This window comes from Taudactylus pleione, unplaced genomic scaffold (genome assembly GCF_031769625.1).
Source record: "Taudactylus pleione unplaced genomic scaffold, aTauple2 ptg000345l, whole genome shotgun sequence".
Classification (NCBI taxonomy): Eukaryota; Metazoa; Chordata; class Amphibia; order Anura; family Myobatrachidae; genus Taudactylus; species Taudactylus pleione.
Genome location: NW_028284746.1, coordinates 1,371,571 through 1,395,531, shown reverse-complemented (window position 1 = coordinate 1,395,531; position 23,961 = coordinate 1,371,571). Strand labels below are relative to the sequence as shown.

General features: G+C 48.1%; 1 protein-coding gene across 3 annotated transcripts in view; it reads right to left on the bottom strand.

Annotated features, from left to right (window-relative positions):
* Nucleotides 1-577: 577 nt before the first annotated feature.
* SGTB (small glutamine rich tetratricopeptide repeat co-chaperone beta) overlaps nt 578-23,961 on the bottom strand; it is a 127,480-nt gene continuing 104,096 nt past the window's right edge. For all 3 annotated transcript variants that reach the window (XM_088444030.1, XM_088444031.1, XM_088444029.1), the window contains exons 6-12: nt 22,420-22,524; nt 17,540-17,678; nt 10,569-10,631; nt 6,446-6,483; nt 3,607-3,690; nt 2,632-2,753; nt 578-1,437 (exon numbers count right to left, since the gene is read on the bottom strand). In XM_088444030.1, the coding sequence (XP_088300156.1) occupies nt 2,642-2,753; nt 3,607-3,690; nt 6,446-6,483; nt 10,569-10,631; nt 17,540-17,678; nt 22,420-22,524 (541 nt within the window). In that variant the 3' untranslated portion in view covers nt 578-1,437; nt 2,632-2,641. The remainder of the gene's footprint in view (nt 1,438-2,631; nt 2,754-3,606; nt 3,691-6,445; nt 6,484-10,568; nt 10,632-17,539; nt 17,679-22,419; nt 22,525-23,961) is intronic.

Here is a 23,961-nt window from a genome sequence, read left to right as displayed (position 1 = left end):
AGGCGCCCACTGACTGCGACTGAAATTGTGCCTAATAAATGACACCATCGGACATTAGTGCAGCCCTATGGCCATTTAGAATGTCTGCAGGAACATGGCTGCCAGTGCAACGGCGACAAAAAGACATGCCACGGGACCAACATACCCAGAAACGCCCACTGAATTGGTCTCTCTCTGCATCCAATTTCGTTCTACGTCCCCAGGCTGTACCCATGAAACGCATGCTCAGTGCGACTTGTACGACTAAAAACATTATCCGCTTGCGACCGACTATGACACTGCATTCACCTCAGTATTAGGCCCATAGTGTCCTAAATATCCCCTTGTTATCCCGAAAAGGACATGTATATGGATTTGTCATAAATTACTACAAATTATTTCAATAATTATATAATAGTTGTATATCCCTTTATATATACTTAAACACACTGCTTATTAGGTGCGCCATTACCAGCTAGCCGGAGCATACAGGTGCTTCTAAATACAAATTACTATCGCTCACTGACATTATACAATGTCAGGGGACATTAAGCAGGAGGACCAATCACAAGCCACAATATTTTGATTACAGCTTGTGATTGGTCCTCCTGCTCACACATCGCCCAGGGCCCAGCACCAGTGATTTTTGCCTGGATCTGTAAAAGTAACAAAGGAGTTGTCGAAAAAATGGCTACAGCTAGGGTTAGGCGCAACACAATAGAACATTGGTGGTGCCGCTTTAAAGTATACTTGTCAGGCAGCCATTTTGTGTACTCAATCAAAACTCAAGAGAAGGTGACCTATCCATTTATCAAGGCATGAGTCACAGCACCTGAAATGTCTGCCTATTCTGTGTGTAGACGACAGGTACACTATGCAGAAGGAGGTTGATTAAATGCAATGAAATGAGACAGGTAGATGATACTGGAAGATTTGCCCTTGTACATCACAAACTTCTACACTTTAACAACCTCAAATTAAGTTTACAGGCTAGGAATACATTATAAACAGTAGTAGTGCGGTAACTGTAAACAATTATATTGAATTGTGCAGTATAGTAAAATAAAAGCACAGATAATGTATAAATAGAAATAATTTTGTATAACAGAGAGTTCAGGGACATTGTAACTAAATGCACACAGTTTCCCAGCATTAGCCAGTTCACAATTTGTATGTCACTGTATCAGCTCCCAATGCTGTAATGTATGACAATTCTCCTTCATCCACAAGAAAAGATGTATTAAAATGAAGATAAAATGCAGGTTGGGTTACGTTCTGTCCTACACAAGGACCTCACCATACCGTGTACTACATGTGCCCCTGCTCTGCCTTGGTTACATGCGTGTGACAATGGAGCAGATTGGAGGAATGCAGTCTGATGAGACCCCAGACCCGCCAGACTCTTCTGCTAACACGTGCGCTGTGGTTGGTTAGTGTTCAAGGTGTCGGACTGTCCAGCTGAAACGGAATAGAACCAATGTTAGGTGGCTAAACTGAAAAAGTCCTATAAATGGTTTACTTCATAGAAAGATTACTCTCCCTTTATTTAAATACTACCTGCGATAGCCGGCGTTGCCCGGGTTTAAGACTGGACCCTGAAGTACACCTGCAGCCTTTATTTGTTTACATTGTCCTCGCCTATAACCTGGATAACTATGCAATTAGGAGTAGATGACAGTGCAGGCAGGTGTATTCTTATACCAATTGGAACGGGGTATATTAGGGACAGACTGACTAACAGAACCGACATCAATATAGCTTCCAAAGTCACTTGAGTTTCAGAAATCACTGCAGAACAGATGGGATGATTCAGCTGCGGATGGATATTATATTGCAGCTGCTAACGTTTGCAGCTGCAATAGCTGTAGTATAGTAATCTGCGTCCAAAGACACAGCATCGGATCATCTGCAATCTGTGCAGCAGACGACCATGACCAAGAAGTCACACAGCCTGCCTCCACATACGAGTAAAAGAGGCCAGGAAATCTCTCTCTCACATGAGAAATGTCTCTCTCACACTTGCGCAGTACGGGTCAGGTGCATGCACAGATTCCCGATAATCGGGAATCTGCGTGATCCCTGTCACTGCAGCTTTATCACCCACCGCAGCTTTATCACCCCCTGAAATCACTCTGCAGACCAACATTGAAGACCATGTCTAGCAGGGCTGCTATCATAAAAGAATGCCGGGACTGGAGTCCCGTTCCCGAATAGAAGGAGGCCCCCGTCTGCAGTGGCACTGTGCAGCTGCGATCAATCTCCCCTGCTGTTTGTAATCTCCATATGCTAAGATTTTACGGGATCAAAGATTGTGGATCGATTATGCCACAGTCTGAATGTATCAAGTCCTGAGGGCCTCAGTGTCCTGGTTTTATGGGACTGAGTGACAGTGTGTGGCCCTCACAAAGTTTAAACCTAGGCAAAAACCTAATCCTGGTCAACCTACACCACCATGCCAAATTTGGTGGAGCTAGGTACAAAACTTTGGCCGTGCACAAAGGACAAACAGACAGACAGACAGACACACACACACTTTCTCGATTATTATATAGACGTCTCTATGAGACATGGTGCTTATTTGGTAATAGATGTTTGACATTTTGTAAACAGACAGATGTAAATAACAAACAAATACAGATATTCGGTCCATGCCTGCTGAGGGTCACGAATGTTCCTCAGTGGTTCCGCTGAAAGATCTGCTCCTGACGTGGTTACGCAGTTGTTGTATTAGTTCAGGATTTTGCTGCTGAATCTGTTGTGCAAACTGCTGCCCACTGTAAGGAGAAAATAAACCTTAATTCCCAATAATAAAAACATTATTTACTGTGAAAAGGCAAAGAATCAGCCTATGTACCACTACAGAACTCAGCAGGAGATGTGAGAGCAGGGACAACTTCCAAAAGTAAACAGAGGTCTGCAAAAAAACAACACAACCTATATTTACAGTTTGTTTCATTGTGTTGTTTGGGGGGGGGGGGCTTGAGCTTTATCACATCGGAAGGAAACTTACAGATGTGTCCTCACTCATCTTTGCGGCAGTTGCGCCAAACAGCCCATCTCGGAGCGCCGGCCCCCGGGTGTCTTTTCTTGCTGAAAATGTGTCTAATTCAAAACGAGCTGCGACTAGAACGCACCAGGAGACTGTGCTGATTAATTTACTACGCGGCACTTGTGCGTTCTATGTGCGACTTAGTCTCTCAATCAGCATGCGAAGTGCTAGAATGCAGTGGCCGCAGGTTTTTTCCGCTACAAGTTCCATTTACAGTCTCAGTCGCACACAGAAATACAAGTGCTACACATCAAATGAATCAACAGTGTCTCCGGGCGCATCCCAATCACATCACATTTCGCCAAAAAAAAATAAAAAAAGACACCCGACGCGAACAGAGCTGCATGGGACCTGGCGGCTCACTCACTCCAGACGAGTCGCGCTGCATGGCGTATTGAGGACACATCTGTAGATAAATGGTTTTTAAAGCATGTTGCTCGGTAGCACACATACTGTACAACACGGAACAAAAGCAGACAGATGGTACCGTGCGATTCGCAGCCTTTAGTAACCAGCTTTTTTTATCTATACGGAGCCAACACTCTTTTCTAACTAAAAAGAATGCGTCAGATACTTACGCTTGTATGAGACTGGAAAGATCCGTTAGCCCCCCTACACCGGCAGCCGGACCCCCTCCAGCATTTGACATCATACCAGACATCCTGCACAGTACAAAGCAATGCTAGAAAATTGAAATAACTGTACATAATCTAATTATTTTCTGTACAGAGCATCACTACATTTACAGATAACAACCCCAGCGATCATCACTAGCTACAAAATGAATATCTAGGTTGGCCACACACCTGGGCCTGATTCAGAGCAGCATGCATTGATGTAGTTGAGCGATAATCTGTAACTGCACATGCACGAACATTTCTGAAAACCTGTACAGCGCATGAGTTATACAGAAAGAACACACAAAGGTGCTGCTGTGAGAGTGAGACGGTTTCAGAAAGGTAGTGGAAAAGTGATGGGCGTTCCTGGGCGGTGACTAGTTGTGCACGCGAAAATGGTCCGTTCAGTGGGCGTGTTATGGGAGCGTGGTGGGTATGTCCATGCAAGTGGGTGAGTTCCCAGCCGCAAGCATAGGAGGCCATGGTTAGATAGAGAGACTGCACCTGCCATAGGGCTGGTGCAAGTTTAAATAGCGCAACCATTGGTGGTGCACAAGGAGGCACCAATTGTTATTACAGCGTGCATGTGCACTAAAAGTGGGCCTCTCAGTCCTAGAACATTCGGCTGCACGGATGTACTCAAGGCGAAGGAGATTGTAGGCCATTTGCATAAGTTGCAGACAGGTGAGCGCCAACAGGCGCTGGTACGTGTGACTCAGAATCAGGCCCATGTACGAAGTCGAACTGGATGAAATCCGGCCAATTTACTCGCCCACTTCTGACATGACTGAGCCCGTAGGTGAAGTTGTGCCACATGCTGAATTATTGAGCCAATTGCCCCAAACAAAAGAAAGGACACAGCTACACCTCACCATCATACATCACCTGTGCTTCCAGTGCACTAAACCCCCACGTCCCATTCCCCTAAATGGAACTGTAACACCGTGCTGCACCTGTTCACAAATGCCCCCAGTTAATTGGGCATACCTCCCAACCTTATAGCCAATATTGGAAAAAAGCTATCCAATTCATGAATAGCTTTTTTGATCCTTTAGATCAATACAGTCACGCCTAAATGGACTCTAGTCCTGAGTTGGGCCCCGCTGCTCCCAGAATATATGATGTAATGACATCACCTCTCTAGGAACCCCTATGCCAAAGAAAGGTGCCACCTGTGCAACGACATTGCTCCCCCTCATCCAGTCACAGGGCTGTAAGAAGGAGTGTGCAAGCAGTGCCATCACTGTGGATCTAGGGGGCAGCACAATCGCTTCCCTGTGGCGGCTGTGTAGGGTTTGCAGGGTGCCTGGAGATGCCCAGCACATCCTTAGGATGCTCCAGGCTCCCATCTTCTTCCTGGTCCCGACCCCTCCCCATTTCTTCATGGCGTCACATATGCGGGAGGGCAGCCCAGGGCGCATTATCTCCCTGCTAAAACCCTGAACGGGATACAGTCGGTATGCCAGCGGCTGCGATGCCGGTGCTGATATTACCAATGCCTCTCGCAATACCAATGCTGGCATCCCGACCGCCGGGATGCCGAAGGTAAGTAGCGGGGTGGGAGGGTTAGGCACTAAGGGGGGAGGGTTAGGTTTAGGGTGTGGGGAGGGGGAGGTTAGGTTCAGGCACTAGGGGGGGGAGAGGTTAGGGTGCGGGGAGGGGAAGGTTAGGTTCAGGAATTAGGGGCAGAGGTTAGGGTAGGGAGAGGGGGAGAGTTAGCATACTGAACAACAGGTATCATTATGCTAGCCCTGTCAGGATGCCGGGATCCCAAACTCACCCCCCTCTTTATTATACGCATCCTCCTCTGATAGAATTCTAATTATTCTTAACTAGTTTTGATTTACTTCTGACTTAGTATCAAACTTTTCTGAGTTTCTACTGTAAATCAAGTTAAAAAGTAGCAGATTATAATTATAGTAATAGTGATAAGTCTATTCAGGGCTGTAATGAGGATAGCGACTGTTCAGGGGGGTTGGGTATGGGAAGCCAGCAGAAAAGGTTTGATACCAAATCAGAAGTATAGAATAATTAGAATTCTATTAGAGCAGGATGCGTATAATTAAGAGGCTCCGAGCGTCACTAGAGGGAGCTACACTCACATATTTTGCATGGCATAGCAGTGATGTCTAGGTGTGAGACAACTGTATAGGTCTGTGCCTACGGTAGTAGATATCTGCTTTAATAAAACATTTGAAGCCAGTTCTTCATTACACTGTATGCAACTTAGGATCTGTCTAAAACATGAGTTCGTTAATACACATGGACCAATCCTGCAGCTCAACTGGTGGGATAGGATTAAGTTTTAATTTAGCTAAGAATGGTTGATATCCAGCCACCCGGCTTCCTGGGCTGACCATCTGGATCACTTCTAGTCAGAAGGTCAAAAGTTTAATTACTGCATTCACTGTCTGATGGTCATTGTGGAGAATACAGAGGCAAAAGCTACCGGTTCTCTCATTACTGGGGATTACTGTCATTTTGGCTCATATACACAGATTTTCCACAATCAGATGAAATACTGCAGGGTGTATAGACACCCCAAATGCTACCTGACCATATATCATCCTCACAGACAGATCCCTCAGCATTCACAAGTTATCTGTGAATATTGCTTTCTTAATTTTAGTATGTAGAACACCCAATAGATGGCAAACAGCATCATATAATTCTACAATATGCAAAACTTCCAGCAGAACACAGCATTCCTCTATAAGAAACATGTCAATTTAATTCTATCACATGAGAATTATAGATGTTCCAAAAATGTTTAAAAAAAATAAAATAAAGAGTCACTCACAGCTGTTGTACCTGCGGGTCCTGCATTAGGCTGGCTGCCTATGAGAGATATGGAAAAAAAAAGCATCTTAGAGGCTCAGCCACCGAGGACAATGAACCATAACCAGTCACCCATAATAGATTAATACAGAAGGAGGCATACATGTAGTAATATACCAGTTGACAAAACAGTGATTTACTGGTTGCAGAATGAGGCAGCACAGCTTTGATATAATTTATAATTTTGCGAGCAGGGCTGCCAACAGAAATTGTGGGGCCAAGGACTGTCAAAATGGGCAGGGCCCCCCTCAACCCGCCCCTGCCCCACAACCTGCCTTCCCCCTTACAAACCCCTTCCCTCACCCCCCACAACCCCCCTTCTCCACTACCTTATTTATACACAATAAAAAATCTTTGTCAAAGACTGAACATTATACTGTATATGTCTACACACACACACTGTCCCCCATACAATGCTCCAAGTGGTGGTCCCCCCTATGCAGTGCCCCTTATATTGTGCCCCAAGTAGTAGTCCACCCTATGCAGTGCCCTCAGTAGTAGTCCCCCCTATACAGTGCCCCCCAGTAGTGGTCCCCCCTATGCAATGCCCCTTATATAGTGCCACTGCCCCCAGTAGTGGTCCCCCCTAATATAGTGCCCCTCCAGCAGTGCCAGTGCTCCCAGTAGTGGTCCCCAATTATATAATGCCCCCCCCCCAGCAGTGCCAGTCCCCCAGTAGTTGTCCCCCATTATATAATGCCCCTCCAGCAGTGCCAGTGCCCCCAGTAGTTGTCCCCGATTATATAATGCACCCCCAGCAGTGCCAGTGGCTGCAGTAGTTGTCCCCCATTATATAATGCCCTCCCCAGCAGTGCCAGTGCCCACAGTAGTGCCTCCCCCCAGCAGTGCCCCTTAGATATATAACGACAAAGACACACACAGACAAAAAAAAAAAACACTTACCTGTATCCCCGCTCCTGTGCCCGCCGTCGTCTGCTCCTCCAATCTTCCGGGCCAGCCCGCCCTGCAAAGGGAGCTAGACAGAAGGAAACAATGCCCTCTGTCTAACTCCCTCTGGGAGGGCTGTGACCATGGCGCACTGCCGATTCAGCTGGCAGCGCTTCCGCGTCAGGTGGTATGAAAGCCACCTGACGTGGAAGCACTGACATCTGAACAGGCAGCGGCCGGGCAGTACCGATCGTGGGTGGTGCCCGAGGATGGTGCAGAGATGGAGACAACGCTGTCTCCATCTCTGAAAAAAATTTAAATTGATAGGTCAGGGGGGGTTTCTGTGTACTTAGAATCCCCCCCTCCGTGCGCTAGTGCAGGAGGATGCCTGGATGAGAAGTGACTTATTAGTCACTTACTCATATTATTGTGCGGCAGCAGCGCGGGGGACGGGGCATGGCCGGGTCCATAGCATTGGACGTAGGCTGCTGCATCGTGATAGGAGTGGGCCCCCGGCTCAGCCTGTCAGTTGTCACTTCTTCCACTGTGGGCCACGGGGATAGTGGCAGGCAGGCGGGCGGGCCCCCCGAGTACCCGGGCCTAAAGTCCCGGCAGTCCCCCCCTGATGGCGGCCCTGACAGTGCGAGTCATAAATACCTTATAAGGGTTGTGCCGCTTCCCCGTTCATTCCAGTGTCACTTACCCCATTTTGCCACAAGTGACCCAGCTGCCCAATGCTACCTGTAGGCTGGGACTCTTCAGTCATTGCACTCTGAGACAGGTGGGGGTAATGGTAACAGAGTAAGTAGGCTGAAGTATGCTCGGTACACACTAGGATGATGGGTTTGGCCGACCTTTCTGACGATTGGCAAGTACATATACAATTTGCCAATCGGGCCTGACATCACAACTGGGCGGGCATTTAAATTGAGCTGTAACTCACCTCCGGGACCCTGCAGCATGAGTAGGGATGATCGGCAGGTCGTCCGTACACACCAGCAGTTGCACCATTATATCTATAGATATATCGGCCATTTGCTGTGCTGCACAGCCAATGCAATAAGTCTGTGAATGTCGTCATTCACAGACATATTGGAGGTACACACCCGCCGACGCGCTCACGATATATCGGCCGTTCAATGGCCAGTATATCACCCAGTGTGTACCCAGCTTAAGCAATCTGTACTACGATCACATTGTAGTGCACTTTCATAACAAATAATTGCATTATTTATATATAGTGCACATATATTCTACAGCACTTTACAGAGAATGTTTCATCATTCAGTCCCTGCCACTGTGGAGTTTGCAACCTATATTATCTACCAAATGGACGCACGCACTCACTCTGGGGTTAATTTAATCAGAAGCTAATTAATCTACCAGTGTCTTTGGATCAAGTCTGTATTTTAATAACTCCTAAAATCTAATAATTTCCCTGTATTTCATCTAGCCATGTACCAGTGACATATTATCAATTGATGCAGGATGTGCAGTGTACGTACTTCTCCAGGCCAGGGGGGGGGCGATGCTCACACCCGGTACCCACCATCTGCTACAAGCCATAAGTAGTATTTAATGAGCAGAAGAATTGCCGTCTATAGCCTCCACTCGTTCTTTTTTTTTTTTTTTTTAGCTCCGCCTCCCATGCTGCAAGTGGCACTCTCTCCGCCGGGACATGATCACAGGAGAGTCACAACCCTGCCTCTGCCACATACTCACAGATCAGGCCATAATATCTCATCAGGCCCACATAATGGATGAAACACAGACAGACAAATGAACCATTTGAACTTCAAAACTAAGCTAACTACTGTGCTAACTGCACGGGCATGGGTTCATTCAACCTTCCTTAAAGTTCATACAGCCTGTCTTATTATAAAGCAGTCCATACAGCCTTCCTCATTATAAAGCGGTCCATACAGCCTTCCTCATTATAAAGTGGTCCATACAGCCTTCCTCATTATAAAGCGGTCCATATAGCCTTCCTCATTTTAAAGCGGTCCATACAGACTTCCTCATTATAAAGCGGTCCATACAGCCTTCCTTATTATAAAGCAGTCCATACAGCCTTCCTCATTAGAAAGCAGTCCATACATCCTTCCTTATTATAAAGCAGTCCATACAGCCTTCCTTATTATAAAGCAGTCCATACAGCCTTCCTCATTATAAAGCAGTCCATACAGCCTTCCTTATTATAAAGCAGTCCATACAGCCTTCCTCATTATAAAGCGGTCCATACAGCCTTCCTTATTATAAAGCAGTCCATACAGCCTTCCTTATTATAAAGCAGTCCATACAGCCTTCCTCATTATAAAGCAGTCCATACAGCCTTCCTTCCTTATTCAGCAGTCCATACAGCCTTCCTTATTATAAAGCGATCAATGCAACTTTCCTTATTATAAAGCAGTCCATACAGCCTTCCTGATTATAAAGCGGTCCATGCAGCCTTCCGTATTATAAAACGGTCCATACAGCCTTCCTTATTATAAAGCAGTCCATACATCCTTCCTTATTATAAAGCAGTCCATACATCATTCCTTATTATAAAGCAATCCATAGAGCCTTCCTTGTTATAAAGCGGTCCATACAGCCTTCCTTATCATACAGCAGTCCATACATCCTAAATTATAAAGCAGTCCATACATCCTAACTTATTATAAAGCAGTCCATAGAGCCTTCCTTGTTATAAAGCGGTCCATACGGCCTTCCTTATTATAAAGCAGTCCATAAAGCCTTCCTTATTATAAAGCGGTCCATACATCCTTCCTTATTATAAAGCAGTCCATACATCCTAACTTATTATAAAGCAGTCAATGCAGCCTTCCTTATTATAAAGCAGTCCATACAGCCTTCCTTATTATAAAGCAGCCCACACAGCCTTCCTTATTATAAAGCGGTGGGTAAAATGGTTTATTTCTGGGACCGTAGTCCGTTTATAGAAGAGTGGGGTTCCTGCTGCCATAGTGCCATTTATGACGGCATGCTCTTTAACACTTATTACATGGTGGCCTGAGGCGGACACTCTGATTCTCCAGTGGTACCTGGGCAGTGCTGCCGAGCGCCGTTTCGGTTATTAAATTTGCATCTATAGAAGTACTTATAACACGAGTAGACAAATCTTGATTTCTGTTCATGGCACCTAGTAAAATAATTTCTATGGCATGTGATAAACATACAGCACATGAACCTCTCACCATGCTCACATAGGCCGGGTTATTCATCAGGCTGGCCATATCAAATCCCCATCCAGCACTTGTCTACAAAGAGAAAAACAAAGCTGTATATAAAAGTGGGAAGTAAACAAATCAAAACAGGTTGATAAAATATAAAGAGATCTTGTAACATCATGTATTATGTATATATTTAAATAATATGAGATATGGTAAGAACTTACCCTTGTTATCTCTATTTCTACGAAGTCCATAGGGTTCCACAGGATACCTTGGGTATAGGTGTGACGTCAGTCGCAGGGCACCAAAGAGTTAAGCTTTCAGCCTCCCAGGATGCACTAGGTCCCCCTCCTATACCCCGCCCCCGGGCCAAGGCACCTCAGTTAGTTACCAAGCCATAGGCCGGAGGAGGAGAAGGAAGAGAGAGAACAAAGATCTGGACACATACAAGAATCACATTCTCACCAGAGGGAGACGGAAAACCGGTGACCAGAGCAAAGCCCATCTGCAGCACAGGTGCGACAGGGCGGGAGTCCTGTGGAACCCTATGGACTTCGTAGAAATAGAGATAACAAGGGTAAGTTCTTACCATATCTCATATTTTCTACTTCAGGGTCCATAGGGTATCCACAGGATACCTTGGGGATGTCCCAAAGCAGTATCCTTTAAGGGTGGGGACGCTCCTGTGCAGAAAGGAGAATCCGCCGCCCGAAGGAAGCATCCTGAGAGGCGAAGGTGTCAAACCTGTAATACCTCACGAAGGTATGGACAGAAGACCACGTAGCAGCCTTGCAGATCTGAACTGCCGAGGCACCACGTCGAGCTGCCCACGAAGGACCCACAGACCTAGTGGAATGAGCCTTCAGAGAAGGAGGGACCGGTAGGCCTTCATGAAGATAAGCTTCAGAAATAGCCATACGGATCCAGGCTGCCAAAGTTTGCTTTGAAGCAGGCCAACCCTTTTTACGGAAGCCATAGAGGACAAACAAAGCGTCCGACTTCCTAAACGAAGAAGTGCGGTCAACATAAGTCCTTAAGGCCCGCACAACATCCAAAGAGGCCTCACCCACGGAAAGACCCGGTGAGTTAAAGGCCGGAACAACTATTTCCTCGTTAACATGAAACTGGGAAACAACTTTGGGAAGAAACTCGGGCCGAGTGCGGAGCACTGCCCTGTTCCCATAAAAAACCAAGAAAGGGGGTCTACAAGAAAGAGCCCCTAACTCAGAAACACGTCTGGCCGAAGCAATGGCCAGAAGGAAAACAGTCTTAGCTGTTAGCCATTTAAGATCCACTGAGCCCAGTGGTTCAAACGGCGGTCCTTGGAGAGCCCTCAGGACCACAGCCAAATCCCAAGGCGCCACAGGTGGAACAAAGGGCGGCTGAATGCGGAGAACACCCTGCATAAAGGTGCGCACATCCGGGATTGTAGCAATCCTACGGTGAAACCAGACAGATAGGGCCGAAACCTGTACCTTCAAAGAAGCAAGGCGAAGCCCATGATCTAGTCCCGCTTGCAGGAAGGCGAGAATCCGAGACAGACGAAACTCCCGCGGTGCATAACCTCTCGGTCGACACCACTGGAAGAACGTATGCCACACGCGATGGTATATCCTCGCGGAAGACGGTTTCCGAGCTCGTAACATGGTACGCACCACAGAGCTGGAAAACCCCCGGGACCTCAGCATGGCCGTCTCAACAGCCACGCCGTCAAAGACAGCAGAGTCAGGTCCGGGTGAAGGCAAGGACCCTGAGACAGAAGGTCCGGTCGTAGCGGCAACCGCAGAGGAATGTCCACGGACAGACCCTGAAGGTCTGAGAACCAGTGCCGTCTGGGCCACGCGGGAGCTATCAACAGGAGCGTCCCTCCTTCCTGTTTGAATTTCCGGATTACCCGTGGAAGAAGGGAGACCGGAGGGAACAGGTATGCGAACCGAAACGTCCACCGGACGGACAGAGCATCCACCAGAGACGCCCCTTCGTCTCTTGTGCGAGACCCGTACACCGGCAACTTGTTGTTGTGCCGGGACGCCATGAGGTCGATTTCTGGAAGACCCCACCTGTCCACCAGTAGTTGAAAAACGTCCGGGTGCAGGGACCATTCCCCCGGATGAACGTCCTGGCGACTTAGAAAGTCCGCCTCCCAATTTAGCACTCCCGGGATGAAGACCGCTGATATGGCCGGAAGATTGCGCTCCGCCCAAACCAGGATCCGAGAGACCTCTACGAGAGCCGCCCGACTGCGAGTTCCTCCTTGCCTGTTTATGTAGGCCACGGTGGTAGCGTTGTCCGACTGGACCTGCACCGGGCGACCCTGGAGAAACCGCTGTGCCTGCTGGAGAGCATTGAAGACCGCACGGAGTTCCAAGATATTTATTGGAAGCTCCGCTTCTGTCGGCGTCCACCTGCCCTGGAACAAGTGTGGACCCGAAACTGCTCCCCAGCCCCGAAGACTGGCGTCCGTTGTCAACAGGACCCAATTTGGAACCCAGAACGGACGTCCCTTGTTGAGGTGGGTCGTCTGTAACCACCACGCAAGGGACAGGCGAACCTCCTGGGTGAGCACAATCGTCTGGGACTTCAAAGACTGAGTCAGCCCATTCCACTTGGACAGGATCAGGTGCTGCAGAGGTCTGGAGTGAAACTGGGCGTATTCCACCATGTCGAACACCGACACCATGGAGCCCAGTAACCTCATCGCCGAGTGTAAGGACACCCAGCGGCTGTGCAGGCAACTGCGCACCCTTGACTGTAAAGCAGAGATCTTGTCCTCCGTCACGAAGATCCTTTGCTGTCCCGAGTCCAATAAGGCTCCAAGATGCAGAATCCTCCGAGACGGGATTAGAGTGGACTTCTGCCAGTTGATTAGCCAGCCGTGCCGTTGCAGCAGTGCAATGGTCAGGTCCAAGTGGCGTAACAGGAGCTCTGGAGATCCTGCCACCAATAACAGGTCGTCCAAATACGGCAACATGCGGACTCCCTGCAGCCGCAGAGAAGCCGCCATGACCGCCATCACCTTGGTGAAAACACGTGGTGCTGTTGCCAGGCCAAAAGGTAACGCCCGAAACTGGAAGTGGTCGCTGCGGATTGCAAACCTGAGGAACTGTTGATGGCGCCAAAGAATAGGGACATGCAGGTAAGCGTCCTGTATGTCCAATGACACCAAGTAGTCCCCAGGTTCCAGCGCCAGAATGATGGACCGTAGGGTCTCCATCCGAAACTTCGGGACCCGCAAAGACTTGTTGAGTGCTTTGAGGTTGAGAATCGGACGATATGACCCATTGGGTTTCTGTACCAAAAATAGATTTGAATAGAAACCCTGGCCCCTCTGGGAGAATGGAACCGCCACTATAACTCCAGCCTGGAGCATAGTGTGCAATACCTTCCGCAGCTCCGTAGCCTTGTTCCGGTCTGATGGGAGACCCGTGGTGAAGAAGCGAGCCGGGGGTCTGTGCCGGAAGGAGAGGGCGTATCCGTGGGAAACCACCTCCAGAACCCAAGTGTCTGTCGTAGTGGTCGACCAACACTGGGCGAACTGTAGCAGGCGGCCTCCCACCCTGGGATCCCCCAAAGGGAGGCCCGGACCGTCAGGCCGCAGGCTTGTCATCTGGCTTGGGGGCCGGACGTCTGGTACTCCATGCCTGCTTCCGGGGCTTGACCGATTTCTTAGGGCCAGCCTGTCGAGGAAACGACTGTGGTTTGGGCCTGCCCTGGGCCCTAGATGACCGAAAGGACGATGGTCCCGAACCAGAAGGAGCAGCGGCCGACGGGAGACAAGCAGATTTGGCTGCCGCCAGCGTGGCCACAATCTTATCCAGATCCGGACCGAAGAGAACTTCTCCGGTAAACGGCAACGCTTCCAGACCTTTCTTGGAATCTGCGTCCGCCTTCCAGGATCGCAGCCACAAGGTGCGACGAGCAGCTACCGCTGCTGAAGAAATTCTAGACACCAGAGTACTAATGTCTAGAGCCGCCTCGTTGATGTAGGTGGCCGAATCACGGAGATTGCCAATCAACTCCGCCTGTTCGGCCGGACAGTCGGATTCAAAAGAAGCCTCTAATGAATCCGCCCAGCGCTCCATCGCTCTGGCAACCCAGCAAATGGCCATAGCCGGCCGTGCTGCCCCCCCTGCAAGGGAATAAGCGGACTTCAGGCAGATTTCTACCTTGCGGTCCGTAGCATCCTTAAGGGAGGACATGGATGGCATCGGCAATGTGGCACTACGGACAAGACGGGTCACGTGAGAATCCACCTGTGGAGGGGATTCCCACTTAGCAAAATAATTATCCGCGAACGGATAAGCCACCGCCAGGCGTCTCTGCGGCTGGTATCTTTTGCCAGGTTGTTTCCACGCCTCCTCTAAATGGTCCACCAACTGACCCGAAAGAGGAAAGACTGTGGCATCGCCCTTCACATCTTTGAAAAAGGCATACTTAAATTTAGCCGCTGGGGGAACTTCGTCCTCAATCACCAAGGCTGTGCGGACCGCCCGAATAAGTCCAGGAATATATACTTTGGACTTAGCATCAGCGTCCTTAGTATGGAGAGGTTCCTGATCGTAAGGATCAAGAATCTCCCCATCATCAGACGTCCCTTCGTCATCCTCATAAGGAGCGGACAGAGACGCCACCGGCCTTTTATGAGGCCGCATCACAGACTCCCCTTGCAACACATCCGACAAGTGCTGTACAGAACTCGTCAGGGAGTTAACCCACGCTGGCTCCTGAGAACCCGGGAGCGGGGAAATAGGGAGACTGTGGGGTACCACCAATTGTCGTGGGAACCCCTGCATGGGTGACGACACCACAGACTGCTGGGACAAACCCCTCGGAGTAAACGCGGGCTGCGGAGCTAACTGGCCCACTAAAGCTGTTAACGCTTGAGCGAAACAAGCCCAGGGCGGCTCCTGTACCGGTGCTGTAACCGTAATAGGCCGCGCCATGGACAAACACTGCCGGCAAAGGCCCTCCGCGCTACCCTCCCCCTCCGCTAACGGTACTTTGCACGTGGTACACTGTAGCCGGAGGGGAAAATCACTTTCAGACATGATGGCACCACGTATGTGACCTCTCTCACCAATTAAGTATTAAATAGGCGAGAGACCACCCTGCAGCACCGCACCGCAAGGGCTTTAGCAGAAGAACAGGGACAGTAATAAAGCTGACAGTTTAGAGAAGAAAAGTTACAGGCAGCAGCGCTAGCACAGTCACATACAATGCAGAGAAATAACAATTCCTGCACTAACAGCGCTGATTACTCAACTACACAGACACAGGGCCTGGTAGGACACAGCGCTGCATACACAGACCTGAGCCACAGCGGAGGAGAGGTATGCGGGGGGACCCAGACCACGATGCTTCCGTCCAGCGCTTCCAGCAGCGTTCACCATGCGTTCTGGAGAAGATGGCCGCCGAGGAGCAGAGAGGAGGCTGGCCTGGGGGAGGAGCGCTGCCACAGGACCAGTCGGCAGCATGCAGAGAGGGCAGTGTGCAGCGGGGGAGGCGCCGGCTGTGAGACAGGGAAGGCGCGCTCCCCTGGCATGCATTTAACCCCTGGGACGCCGCAGCGCTACCGCTCTGCTGCGGTCCGCTGTCCCAGGGGGTAGTGGAAGCGCAGGTTGGTCGCCTGGCTCCACGCTGCAGCCAGTCCCCAGGGAGCCCCCTGCCTGGGGACTTAGGACCATGTGATCAGCGGGGACCCACCGCGGGACCCCGCTGCTTACCTCTGTCCCCCTTGAATCCGGCCATGGTCCGGAGCATCTGGGGTCACCGCTAGCTGTGACCCCAGACGCCCACCAGCATCCCCGGATCAGTACCGGCGTTCTGGTACCGGCGGGGTGTAGGGAAGACAGCATGGACGTCAGGACTGACTGTCCATGCTGTTCATCCAGATGTGCAGCCACAGCTGCATGAAGAAAAAGCTTCAGGGGCTCTTCTAGCCCCCACTCCAACAGGTGCACCCGACTCTGGCCGGGCACCAAACTAAACTGAGGTGCCTTGGCCCGGGGGCGGGGTATAGGAGGGGGACCTAGTGCACCCTGGGAGGCTGAAAGCTTAACTCTTTGGTGCCCTGCGACTGACGTCACACCTATACCCAAGGTATCCTGTGGATACCCTATGGACCCTGAAGTAGAAATTAATTTTCCTGGATAGAATTAGAAAGCTATTGTTTTCTGTTATCAGCACCTTCACACTTGAGAGTCTAGCTGAAGTGTCCTTCGGTAACATTAAAGATAGGAGGTCCTATGTGTATATAAAAGAATCTTACAAGTGATCACTTCATACCTAGAATAATATTATTGCTAAATCCTTTACATATGTATTTCAACATCCAACAAGAGGGCGATATATAATATTCATAATAATTTACAGTTCAGGGTACTTCATTCCTTATAACGCACACGTTGATTTCAGAACCCGCTGTCAATACAAACATTATTATAGCAGTTTATTCATAGATTAGCATCACTTCTGGAACCTGCATTTTAGGTATAGGTACTCTTTCGGGATGACATAAAGCAGAATGTCATATCTGAGCGATGACTAGAAAATAAATAAGTGTTCTACATTTGGGATGGGTTTGGTTTAATCGACATTCAGAATGTCGACAAGCACGAGAGGGGCAGCGTTAAGTCGAACCCAACATGCCGACATGCTAGTAGTGCATTGTAAAAGATTGTAGCCGTGGCAACTTTAGAACTATAAAGACGATAGTAAAGTATTATATTTAAAGATCTAAAGCAGTGATGATGCTGTATATCATGTTACTACCATGTTGGGATCGACATACCGCTGCCCCCATGTGCTTATAGACATTTAGAATGTTGCTAAGGTACTGTAACTACACCCTGTACATTCCACCATAGACTTAGCCAGTAGGGCCAAAGTGTCAGTGGTGACTACGGCAGGACTGTTCCAATTTATAGATGCAGACATGCTCTAATAACATGGCTTATGGCTAAGCACTGTACAAATAAGAGAGAAGACGGACTTACAGGACTGGGCACTTGTTTCAGTTTCTGTTCTGCGATCTTTAAGTAGGATTTGTAGGATTCATTGTCGGGATCTAGGCCCAAGGCTTTCTGGTAGCTGCTGATTGCCTCTTTATATCTACTCAATGCTGCCAGGGCTCGTCTGCAGGGAAACAGCATCAATAAGGCAACACAGTTCATTGCGTTTGTACGGCAACACCTAAAGGGGCATATTCAATTAGGTGCGAAAAGTCCCGGACTTTTCGCCGTCATTGCTGATTTTCCATGCGGAAAAGTATCGCACGCGTCCCCACTTATCCCTGTATTCAATTAGAAATCGTCGCAAATGGAAACGCAAACAGGCGAAAAGTGCTGTCAGATTTGGTGAAATCAGCCTGACACCCCCCAAAAGATGCACTAACATAGGGGATCAATGTACATGCCCCCGAATAGCCCTGCTGAAGCTATTTGGGGTCCTTATATGCTCTCATTAGCTGCTAATTAGTATATTTGCATAAGTGGTGAAGAATAGCATTTAGGAAGTTTTTTGGTGAAAATAACTAGTCCCAGTAAATTTGGGGGTACATGAAAATGGGTGCAAGCATGGTTAAAAACACACAAAAGTGAGGTTTTAAAAAAACTTGAAAAACGCACCTTCAATCCAAACAAAAACACCCCCATACTTGTAGACACCCCCAAAGTCTATTTCGAAAGTTTTTAAGTTTGTACCCCAACTTTGAACTATTTTGCCCCTTTTTCAAAGTCATTTTTTGGGGTGTTCTTTAAAAAAATATTGGATTTTTTTGACGCCGTTTACCTTTGGGGATCTGTCCTACGGGTGCAGGGTGGTTTTCCCACCTTTGCCTCCCAAAACTGCAGTTCTGCACTTTTTTTTTGATTGCTATTCATAGGCGAAACTTTTCCGCCTGGGTTCAATGCATTGAGTTTCCACACCGGCGAAAAGTCGTCACAATTGAATACGGGGATACGTTTCTGCAGGCGAAATGATGTCACCGGCGAAACTTTTTCGCTGAAACGGCTTTTCGCACCTAAATGAATACAGTCCTTAGTGTACTTTGCGTATATCCCCGATGTGTGGCACTCTCACATTCTTAAATACAAATAGACACTGTAATTAATTTTGCTTTGTTATATCAAAATACAGATTTATTTGTGCAAAATAGCATTTTGAGAACTAACAACAAAATATGATATACTGCAGATGTTGATATTTGATCTTCCAAACTAGTTTCTGTATAAACGTAACATATTGCACAAAATTATGGGGTTTGATTGACCAATCCATGTAGCTGTTCTTTTTTGGGTTGTATGATAGGACTACTATAGGATCACCTCAGTCTGCCTTCTGCTCTGCCACACCCCTCCCCCCTCTGCCCGTTGCTCCACCCCCTGACTGACTGATGTTTCACCCCCCCCCCCACCCCTCCCCATTTGAGTGCACAGCAGTCATCCAGCTAAGGTCTGTCTCGTAGTGATGCAGTGGCAGCCCACATGCCACTGCACATGCATATAGGAGACAAGGCAGACTGTAGATTATATAGATTTGTTCGGTTTTTGTCACAATTAATGGCTGTGCCCAATGGAAAATCTATTCTGAATATTCCTTGTTGAAAAGAAATGGAGGATACGGATTTGTGACTTGTCACATTTTAACAGGCACCCATGTATCAGATCCAAAGGATGCTCTACAATGGGCCTAATGATCAGTTTTACAGCAGCACAGAGATCATTAATGTCGCATGATAAATGGCACAAAATGAGAAGTAAGACTATAACTTTGTATGATGGACGTCTTCACTGGCTAGTGTGTGTCACGGACTAGCGTCATGATTGATACAGGATCACATAATTACAAAGATAAATGAAGTAGTGAGAACTCAAGACATTTTTCTCTATCAAATCTATTGTCCCAGAGGTATTATTTTAGTAATCAGCCTCTCTTATAAATATTGTAAATGTGTATTACATATGTTATATGGATGTAGTCAGCATCCCGACAGTCAGGATCATGCCAGCGGTCACAATACAGACGGTGGCATCCCGACTGTCAGAATATCGACAGATTGCGGAGATAAGTATTACGGTCAGGGGGAGACTTAGGGTTAGTGTTAAGGTTAGGCAGCGGGAGGGGAGGGTTAGGGTGCGGGTGGAGGGATAGACTGCAGGAGGGGAGGGTTAAGCTTCGAGAGGGGGAGGGTTAGGTTGCGGGAAGGGAGGGTTAGGTTGCGGGAAGGGAGGGTTAGGGTTAGGCTGCGGGAAGGGAGGGTTAGGCTTTGGGAAGGGAGGGTTAGGGTTAGGCTGCGGGAAGGGAGGGTTAGGCTGCGAGAGGGGAGGCTTAGGCTGCGAGAAGGGAGGGTTAGGGTTAGGCTGCGGGAAGGGAGGGTTAGGGTTAGGCTGCGGGAGGGGAGGGTTAGGGTTAGGCTGCGGGAAGGGAGGGTTAGGCTGCGGGAGGAGAGGGTTAGGCTGCGAGAAGGGAGGGTTAGGCTGCGAGAAGGGAGGGTTAGGCTGCGAGAAGGGAGGGTTAGGGTTAGGCTGCGGGAAGGGAGGGTTAGGCTGCGAGAGGGGAGGGTTAGGCTGCGAGAAGGGAGGGTTAGGCTGCGAGAAGGGAGGGTTAGGGTTAGGCTGCGGGAGGGGAGGGTTAGGGTTAGGTTTGCGGGAAGGGAGGGTTAGGCTGCGGGAGGAGAGGGTTAGGCTGCGAGAAGGGAGGGTTAGGCTGCGAGAAGGGAGGGTTAGGGTTAGGCTGCGGGAAGGGAGGGTTAGGCTGTGAGAGGGGAGGGTTAGGCTGCAGGAGGGGAGGGTTAGGGTTAGGCTGCAGGAGGGGAGAGTTAGGCTGCGGGACTGGAGGGTTAAGGTGCTTGTGTGGTGGGTAAGGGGGACAGTTAGTGTAAGGGTTATAATACTTCCAAAAATCTGTCGGGTTTATGATGATCGGGATGCCGCAGTCAGTATTCTGACCATCGGCATCCTGACGCTCGAGATCCCGTGGCCAAACCATTATATAGTATATGTGATGGACTTACAGCCACATACTCTCACAAATATGTCATGGTCTTAATATCGTTCTGTTTTAGCTATGGTTTCGTTCGTATGGAAAGCTAAGGATGCGACATACAGAATGCATAATGTTCAAAATCTGGAACCAGACATTATTATTACCAGTTATTTATATAGCGCACACATTTTCCGCAGCACTTTGCAGAGAATATTTGGCCATTGACATCAGTCCCTGCCCCAGTGGAGCCTAACTAAAACACACACACACACACACACACACACACACACACACACACACACACACACACACACACACACACACACTTTTGGAGTGTGGGAGGAAACCGGAGTACCCGGAGGAAACCCACGCAAGCACAGGGAGAGTATACAAACTCCACACAGTTAGGGCCGTAGTGGGTATCAAACCAACGACCTCAGTGCTGTGAGGCAGTAACGCTAACCATTACACCATCTGTGCTGCCCATACGTGTATGGGCGCGAGTTCTCGGTGGTCACAGATCATAACCCCCTTAGTTGGCTACAACGTACCGCAGGAGACAATGGACGCTTGCTAAGATGGAGTTTGGCCCTGCAACTGTACAACTTCTCTATTTCCCACAAACAGGGTAGAGATCACGGAAACGCGGATGGCTTGTCCCGTCAGCAGGAACCAGACCCAGTTCTACGCAACACTGGAAGACCTAGCACCGCCTCGCCCAGTCAGTAATGTAACCTTATCACCCCTGGGAACAAGGCCTAAAAAGTGGGAGAGGAATGTGAGGACATGGGATGTGTGTTACAAATTTACTGGCAGCATCTCAGTCATTGCAGAGATCAATTAACTTTTTAGTCCTTTTGTGTCCCCCATCCGTCTCCTAGTGTATTTGTGATCATTCTCAGGACACACATTTTCATTAGCATGTCTATTATGTATTGTAATAATGTAAGTTATTAAAATGTTTAATACTGGATAAGACTTGATGTTAGCCTGGTCCATATGTCTGTGTTAGAGCAAGGTGACACCTCCCAAAACAAAAGACCCTCTAAGTTAATTCCCACCTCCCCAGGGGACGCTCAGGATTTACTCCTCCTTCCATTTGCCTGTTTTGTGCTTCACGTGAACCTGGTAGACTGAACGGAACCATCCCAGCAGGTGTTCGTCAGGGAAGTAATACCCAGAGGAGGTAGGAGAAAGTGACAGCATAAGGGACTCGCACCAATCAGGAAACGGTGCAACCCCCCCTGGGAGGTCACAATATCGTGGGAAATTGGAAGATTTTAAAACAGGTCACTGAAGGTAACTCCACATGTTAGTCGCTGACTTTGGCTAAGAGGCCTCGCTCTGCCAAGGTGCTAGTGGAACGCATCACCAGTTCTGTGGATTTATACTTGGAAATTCTGCAAGGACCTATACGCTATTCATTGCTGTGTGTTCTGTGATTAGCTTCTACTGCATGGGGTCCTGGAAATGCTTGATTGTACCCAGGGACTATCACTGCTGTGTGATCTCTGATAGTTTCTACGTGTGGGGTCCAGGAAGTGATTGAGTGGACATACGCTATGCACTGCTGCGTGATCAGTGATAGTTTCTACTGTGGGGACTGAGGGTCTCTAGCTATTTCGTGGAATTGTTCTGGGACATTATACTCTACTGGGACTGCCTCTGTCTGGACTGCTACCTGTTTATTGCCCGTTCACTGGATTTACTGCTTGTCCTGACATATTATCTATTTCTGTGTGCTGTGGAAAAATAAACCATCACGTTGGTTTCATCTGCTCGGTGTCTGGGTGATTGAGTGAACCCCGTATCCTCACATTTCTACGACATGGTCCATAGGCAACAAAGGTAATACAGGCTGAAACACAAGGTATGTTAGTTGGTCTCTTACCCCATTCTACCATAGGCCTTGCTGTAATTTGCATCAATAGAAATTGCTTTCTCACAGTCTGTTATCGCGTCACTATGGCGGCCTAACTGGCCATGTGCAGCCGCCCTGGAAATAAATAATATTGTCAGCTGGATGGATTTATAATATTGAACGAATTATATAATAAAACAGGATACAACATTAATGAATCTCTCTACATCTGTGTGTTTATATACTAAACTGTGTTTATTAAAGTAAAACAAAATGAACCAACAAGATTAAAAAAAAAAAAGGTCAGTGCAAATAATATACGACAACACAATACTAATATGTTCTATGCGGCAGACATAGATTAGCCGCCAGTTCTTTAATCTTCATTACAGATCATAATCAAAACTGAGATGAAGCAAAGTAATTAGCCGGAGTCAGCAGGCTGAAGGCTGCGGTGTGAGGGTGGACGTAATGTAAGTACTCATAGCTTAATTATACGGGAGTTATATAAAGCTGTACAGTAACGATAACTAAAACTGCGCCATCCCAGATGACCAAATGTCTGAGGAATTTTTATAAAAGTTTAATTAATTTGGAGATTATCTGATGTACACTAGACGTGATGGGTTCTATTACTCCATATATAGACATAGTGAAATCCTTTTGCACACCCAGAAGGATAAGGAATATGGGCCTGATTTGCTTTGCTGATGTTTTCGCAGTTGAGCGATTATGGCCGCGTGCGCACGTGTCGCACTGCACATGCGTCAATGTACATTACTGTAGCCACTCGTAGCGTGAGCGGCAATCAGGGAGCATTTGGGGGAGATAATGGGGAGTAACGGCTAAATACGCAGGTGGTTCGCGATCGTTTCAGGGGGCGTGTCACACCCTGCATCTGCGATCCTGTACACTGTAAACATGGCTCCATCGTTTGTTCCCCCGTCCCTTCTACGCGACCAGAGAGTCACTCAGGACTGTTCATATCGAATGATCTGCGACAGATGCTGCATCTTTGTACGCAGGTGCTTGGATTTGCATAGACAATATTGTTCGTCTCAATACATCTCCATCTCCAGGCGGCTGCGACATTTGCATATTTATGTACAGGATCGCAGCTGCAATGGCATTAGCGTACATCACTGAATCAGGTCTATATTAAGCACCTCTTTAGAGAGTATGTATCATTCATACCAGTCCCTGCCCCGGCAAGCTTGCATCCCATATTCTCTACCACACGATCATTAATCTACCATTATGTTTATGGAGGAAACCAAACTTCCTTGGAAGAGCCTGAGAAGAACACAAACTCCCCATGTATAGTGCCCTGGTCAGAATTTAACCCATGTCCCAAAGATGTGAGGTAGCAATGCTGACCACTTTGCTACACAGAATATGGCTGAGCAAAAGACGGGTCCCATTTTAAAAACTTCTAGATAAGGCAAATACTGGCCTGTTGTTACAGTGCATTATTCATTGTATTCCCATTTACATTCTATTCTTCTATCAATTAAAAAAAAAAAAAAATCCACAATAACTAAAAATAATGGCCAGCCGTCTCAGCATCCAGTA